Source organism: Corvus kubaryi, unplaced genomic scaffold (genome assembly GCF_017639235.1).
Source record: "Corvus kubaryi isolate FWS band 111438036 unplaced genomic scaffold, C.kubaryi_AGA036_p1.0 37367, whole genome shotgun sequence".
Lineage (NCBI taxonomy): Eukaryota > Metazoa > Chordata > Aves > Passeriformes > Corvidae > Corvus > Corvus kubaryi.
The window spans coordinates 6,272,818-6,279,576 of NW_024581119.1; the positions used below are offsets into that span (position 1 = coordinate 6,272,818).

General features: G+C 45.0%; 1 protein-coding gene across 7 annotated transcripts in view; it reads right to left on the bottom strand.

Moving 5' to 3' along the window:
- Positions 1-6,759, bottom strand: part of APLP2 (amyloid beta precursor like protein 2) — a 48,068-nt gene that overhangs the window by 16,043 nt on the left and 25,266 nt on the right. For all 7 annotated transcript variants that reach the window (XM_042034410.1, XM_042034409.1, XM_042034408.1 and 4 more), the window contains exons 4-6: positions 4,244-4,356; positions 2,575-2,750; positions 1,484-1,701 (exon numbers count right to left, since the gene is read on the bottom strand). In XM_042034410.1, the coding sequence (XP_041890344.1) occupies positions 1,484-1,701; positions 2,575-2,750; positions 4,244-4,356 (507 nt within the window). The remainder of the gene's footprint in view (positions 1-1,483; positions 1,702-2,574; positions 2,751-4,243; positions 4,357-6,759) is intronic.

Here is a 6,759-nt window from a genome sequence, read left to right on the forward strand (position 1 = left end):
CACTGCTGCACTGACCCAAGGGCTTCTGTCAGTTTTGGGGGGTTTAACACTCCAAAGCATCCATCACAAGCTGGTCAGGGAGATGCCTGCACATGGTGCTTTGGAGCTAGCCAAGCAGCTCACTCCGTCTCTACACGGAGCTCTCATCTGTGAGAGATTTCTCCAGAGCCAGGGGCTGGGAAAGCAGGAATCTGTTCTGCTGATGCCACAGCATTATGCCCTGGGTGCCCCAGTGGGAGAGCCTCCACTCTATAAAACCAATAGCACGGAAAGCCAGTCCATTAGGGCTGCTTAAAGCATCCAAGGATGTCCTGTTCACTGCACTCTGCCTGGACAGACACTCCACATCTTACAGGGGAGGTGTAGGAGTAAGTGAAAAAGCAGGCTAAACAAAGGGAGTGACCTCCATGCCAGCCTCAGACACTGAGGTTTTAAGGTTTGAAACATCTATGCACCAAATATTAAAACTCCATGCAGCCATGGCACAGGGAATGCTTCATGGTGAGCCAGCAATAGCAGCTGGGCTGTTTTGAGGCAAGAGAGCAGATACAGTGTATATATTAGCAACTGTTCGTGGTACTCCAGGGAAAAAAGACTGTATACCCCCAAAACAGACACCCCAATCATATTCCTCCAAGCCTCTTACAACACCTGCAGATCTGTAACAGCCGGGTACACATATAAGCTAAGCCTTGTTTCAGCAAGGAAAATTATCTGCAGCATGCTGGCATTTTACCAAAAAGATGCGAGAACTGCTGGCAATGATTCAGTGATCTGTAGCTAATTGAATTTCATTCCCTCTCCGCTCCTCCCTTTTCTGCAGACACGTCTACATTCAAAGTGTAGGACATCACATAATGCTAAGGCACCACACCATGAGCCCTCTGCAAGGGCATCTACCACTCAACAAAAGCTGCCACCAGCACAGTAGATTCTACTACTGCAGAAAGTGTATCTTAACATATAATAAAGTTGGGTCAGTTGTGCTGGTTGATTTTCTTTTGTGGAAGTGTTTATGCAAAGGCAGCACCAAGGATGTTCCTCATCCTTAAATGACCAGATGGCACCTCTGCAGAGTATGGCCCAACACTTTTAGCTTCCTCCTTTTAAGCTGGTATAAACCACCAGATTTTAAACTTACAGTGTACCCCAAATGTCCCTTTAACAATTTCCAAAATTTGCAGATATGGCTTTTGTGACTCATCACTGCACCTTCATGGAGGTGCTTGTTCAACATGCCAAACACTGGGCTTCCCACCAGCAGAACTGCTGCTTATCTGGAAACATATGGCCCATGCTCTAGAGAGTTAATTTCAATACTTGAAACATAAGCATCATCAGCTTTCCTCTGTTTGCTAACTTATCTGGCACATAAAACTTCTGAGTGGCATTTATTGACTTGATCAGAACCCCATCACTAACTGACAGCCAACAGGAATGATTCCAAGGGAGCAGGAGGCCTGTGGACTGGGATGTGTCTTACATTTCATGTCGCTGCTCACTTCTTTTTCAGCCATAGCTTTGTCGCTGCTGGGCTCTGTGGGGGTCTCTTCAACGTAGTCATCAACCTTGTAGCTGTCGTAGTAGTAATCACGGTCTTCCACCACGTCCTCCTCCTCTTCCCCTTCATCATCCTCATCCTCATCTTCCTCCACAGCTGTTCCTGTGAAGTCTTCTACACCTGCCTCTGTAGGGAACTCACTGGAGGGACACAGATAAATTAGGGGGTAAAGTTAAGGCTAATCACTTGGATGCACCAGAATAAAGATTCTCTTTCCATCTGTTCTAGAAACACCAGAAATGGGAAAAATAAGTGTACCAACTATTGATTAGCCCATCACCCACAGCAATGGGACATCCCTCATTACAGACACTCCTGCTGCTACAGGCAGAGCTTCTCCACGGCCCTGGCTTTATGCGGCCTCTTTCCATTTTTCAGTAAGTGAAAATCTAACCTCGGGGCAGGTTCCTACTGTAGAATCCCAAAATGGTTTGGGTTAGAAGGGACCTTAAAGCCCATCTTGTTCCACCCCCTCCCCTGGACAAGGATACCTTCCACTGTCCCAGGCTGTTCCAAGTCCTGTCCAACCTGGCGTTGGACTCTTTGAGGAATGGGGCAGCTATAGCTTCTCTGGGCAACCTGTGCCAGGGCCTCACCACCCTCACAGGGAAGATTTTTTTTCCCAATATCCATCTATCCCTGCCCTCTGGTAGGGTAAAGCCATTCCCCTTTGTCCTGTCCCTACAGGCCCTTGTCCAAAGACCCTCTCTAGCTCTCTTGGAGCCTGTTTAGGAATTGGAAGGGGCTCTAAGGTCTCCCTAAAGCCTTCTCTTCTCCAGGCTGAATGACCCCAACTCTCTGCAGGGATGAAGGGAGAGCAGGTGTTTAGCCCCTCCAGTAAAAGGGGCACTGCAAAGCCATTTGTCTTCTTCAAGCTCAGGACACTCCTTTAGGAAACTCAGAAGCACAGAAGTTCACTCAATCCTCACCACAAGGGAGTTGCCTTGTGAAACATTCTCAAGCAGCAGCTTCATGTACAAAGCTGTCAACATCTACACCAGTAAGAACTCTACCTCTTGTAAAGATCATAGTCTTCATCCTCATCTTCATCCTCTTCCTCTTTGGACAGAGCTTCATCCACAACCTTAGTCTGAGGACAGCACACATATTCTGTTCCGTGGAACTGATCCACTCCGCAGGGCAGCAGCATCCCGTAGCTGTGCAGGATCATCCCTTCTGTCAGACAAGCCTGAAAGGGGAGCCCATTCATGTCAGCTCAGCATCATGCTCTGCCTTTGGATAAAGCTCAAGTTTGCCTATCAGAGATCCCAAGAATGGTTTAAATTTTACAGCAAAAACAACAGCAACATATGACCTAAATCTGAACATCAAAGGAAAGTGGATTTGAAACTTGCAGTGCAAAAAAATCCTCACAGAAGTCCCAGATTCAGAACCACCCAGTTCTTCCTGGTGTTAACGTTTCACACCCCAGCCCCAACAACTGCTGGTTTGTCAGCCTGGCAAAGTTCAGGAAAAAAAACCTAAACATTTTGTGCCAACTCAACAGAGAACACTTGAAAGAACCAGAAAGGCTGTTTGCTTTTCTGGGCTGGCCATTTCATTAAACTTCATCTATTAAACTTTACATTAGAGCAAGTGAACAATTGCTCAGATGGACTTTGCGTCAGAATTATTTTACCATGCTGTAGATGAAAATCAATCAGATAATTCAACAAAAAGCCAAACGTAAACTATGCTTGGACATTATGTCTATTTACTTCTCTTAAGCTAAGGAAATACTTGGCTTTGAGGTGCCCAGAAAAGAATGAAGAAAAGCTTTATTACGCCCATCAGAACGCTTTTGTGCTTTGCTTTGTTACAGCACAGATTTTAAATGAGCCAAATATTGCTGGAAAAGTTCTCCAACTACATTTAAAGCAAACGATTTTTCAATTTTCTAGACATTAACAAGTTTACCCTCAATTAAAAGACAATTCCTCTAGTACAGCTTTATTTAGACAGATTTTTGCTCACAGGATTTTAAAGTAGGAATTTTAAGTGGAACATCCTTAACCTCATCTGGTTAACAACTGGTTCTTGTGTTGCCGTTTCTACAATTGTTGCTTCTACAAAATGGAAAACACGAACATTCTGTCAGGATCTTCTTTACCCCTGCTTCAAATGGGAGTGCAGAGCTTTCGCAACAGTTTAGCTAGTCAGATAAAAAACCACAAAACCCCCCCAAAACCACGGGCTAGATTTATTTTGAGAATATAATCCATCTCTTATGTAAAACCTCCACTAATCAGTCCCAATGAAACTCAGATTGCTCCCAGGCAAGCCCTCCCAGCCAAATCCTCAGCAGCAGCAGGTACATAAAAGCAAAATGTGCAAGAAAAATACGAGCTATCCTCTGCCCACAGTATCTCCCTGGAAAGAGGAAAGAAAGAGGGACGAACCATTGGTTAAAGCAGTATCCCAGAGCCCTGACTTCAATTCCTAGCTCTATGATATGGATAAGCTATTTAGGACAGCTTTTCACAAAGAATAATTCAACTGCTACACACGTTTTTAAGTCACTTGAGTACTTTTAAATTTTTATTTCCTTGCTGTCTGCCTCAGTTCATTGACTGGAACATGGGAATAGCAACCCAGAGTGAAACACTGCTATGCTCCAACACTACAAGCATCCAAGTGGACAGATCCAGAATAAACAAACTCCTGTCCCAGTGGCTCCATTACCTCCTTTGCCACGGTGTGCCAGTGCTGGTGGCTCTCACACACATCCATGCGCTCCTTGTGGAAGAACCGGCATTTCTCAGGAACCAGCAGGACATCGCTTACAAACTCACCCACTGAAAAACACAATGGCCACAGTTCACACTCGTCCAGCTTCCAACAGCAAATGAAGCCTCCATCAGAAGTCCCCCAAAGAGCACTCTGTGCATGCGCCTTGAGGGTTTGGTATATTCTTAAAGGAGACAAGTCACACCAACTGTGAAAATTATCTCTGAGAATCTAAAGAAAAACAGAGCCTCAGAGATTCCAAGGTAAAACCAGGAGCACAGGGTGATCCTGCTGACCCCTAAAGCTGAACTGAAGGCAGAGTTTACAGTGCAAGTTAATAAACAATTGTTCTTCCATGAAAGGATTGACTGAAGAGATTTCACTCAAATCTTTGAGAAGATTGTGTTTGCACTTGGAAGTTTCAGACCACTTAATCACCTACTTCCAAATGAGCTGCATCATACCAAAGTTCCTTCATGCTGTCTGCTGCTGTAACAGCCTGGAAATTTTTATATGCTGAGGGTGTTATCTATGTTTTCAGTATCTGAGCAAGTCTTGTTTGGTTTTGTTTTGTTTCCAGATGGTTTAATTCAAGATCAGCTGCAGCACATTCACTGCCCTAACCAAAACAGAGAGGTCTGGAAAATAAAAACTATACAGCCTAAATATCAGAGTACAACCAGAGTCAGCAAATACACTGCATTCCAATATCTAGATAACCACAAGCTCACCACCACGAGGAAGCTTTGGCACAATCTTTGTGCCAAACCCAGACTTTTGCTTTTGAGGAAGATGGGAGAGAGAGAATCACTCTACTGTACAGACTCTAGTTGGAATTAAAAGCTATTTACCATAAATTTCCACCATCATTCAGTTTGGTACCAACACATGCGGAATAAGGATCAGAACTAAATGAGCATCACTTCCTGTTCTTACCCCAGAAGTCCCAGTAAACACTGCCACTGGAATCCAAATGTGAGATGTTCTCCAAGCTGAGGTTTTTCCTTTCTTCCTTGCAGATTCAAATGCTGCACTCAGTGATTTTAAAATAAGGAGAGAGCTAGATACTCTAAGAAGACCAGGAAAAGATCTTCAGCACAAGTGTTTCAAAGCACTTTCCCAGCACACATGACCAGCAGCTTTAGGCATCATTTGTTAAAACTGGAGAAAAGCTTTTAAGTCAAGACTTTTTCTCACAGTCTCCACAAAGCAGAATTCTTTGTCCAACCAATCTTTCACACTATTTTTCAAAATATATTTTAAATATTGTTTGCATGGCCAATTTTTTTGCAACTCCTTAGTGTTGATACTAAAAGCTTATGGACACTTCTATACAGTATAGAAAAGTTAAATAGTTTAGAGTTAGATTACCTGATAATTGAAGATAATGAAATCAAATGACCTTAACCATCCCTTTGCAATTACTTACATTTTAAACTAACAAAGAGACGGTATTTTCCCCATTTTCTTATCTCAAAACTGGCCAGTTAGAATTTTGAGTTAATAATCTTTCATCCTGCTCTATCAGGAAAGGTTTCAATGCTTCTGATAAGAAAAGTAAAACTGAGCAAACTTTAAAACCAAGAGACCGTGGTTCTGGAGGCTGAAGGCAGAAGATTCATGGGTTCTTCTCTTCACCTTTAAAATACAAAGGAGCTTTCCTTTGTGGGGGAGGGGCAGAGAAGATTAAAAAGGGTATGGTGGCAGGATCCTACCTCAAGGTACGCTGTGCATTAATGTATCAAGGTGTCTTGGGGATAGTTTATTATCCCATATAATTTTGGGGGGTTTTGCTCTGTTTTCTTTTGTCTTGTTTCTGGGGGCTGCCCCCCCCATCCTCCCTGGCTCTGGGAGTATTGCGGCAGTGGGAGCCAGGCTGGGGTTTCTGGGGACAGCTCCTTCTTTTTTCGGGCATGCTGTTCGACTGGACACACACAGCTGGTGTCTCTGACCAGGGATCCTGTTGTTCCTGTGGGTTTTGCCTGCTTTTTTTTGGTTTTTTTTGGGTTTTTTTGCTTCAGCACTGTGACTGAGCCTCCCAGCTTGGCTTCTTTTACTGCTCTACTGTCGGGAAGCTCCGAGCTGGAGTGTGCCCTGCCGGGACCCCTCAGTGCCCTCAGTTTCCCACCGGGGGCTGCTGCCCAACACCCACTGTACCTCTGCCCTTCCCAGGTTTGTGCTACACTGCACCCTTCACCCCTGCTTCCCAGGAGGGCCTGCCCTTCCCAGCTGCGGAGTTTCTGCTGCCTCTTGCTTGCTACCTCTGGGTGAGTCCGCCCTGCCGTTCCAGCTTCCTTCTCCTGAGGCTCCTGCTACAGCTGCTTTCGCTATCAGCCGGGGCACTGGGACCGGCTCCCCCGGGAGTTTGTAAAAGCAGCGCCTTCTCCATCCCCCCCGCTGGCTGCGCTACCTTTACCAGAGAGAGAGAGAGAGTGAGAGAGAGTGAGAGAGAGTGAGAGAGAGTGAGAGAG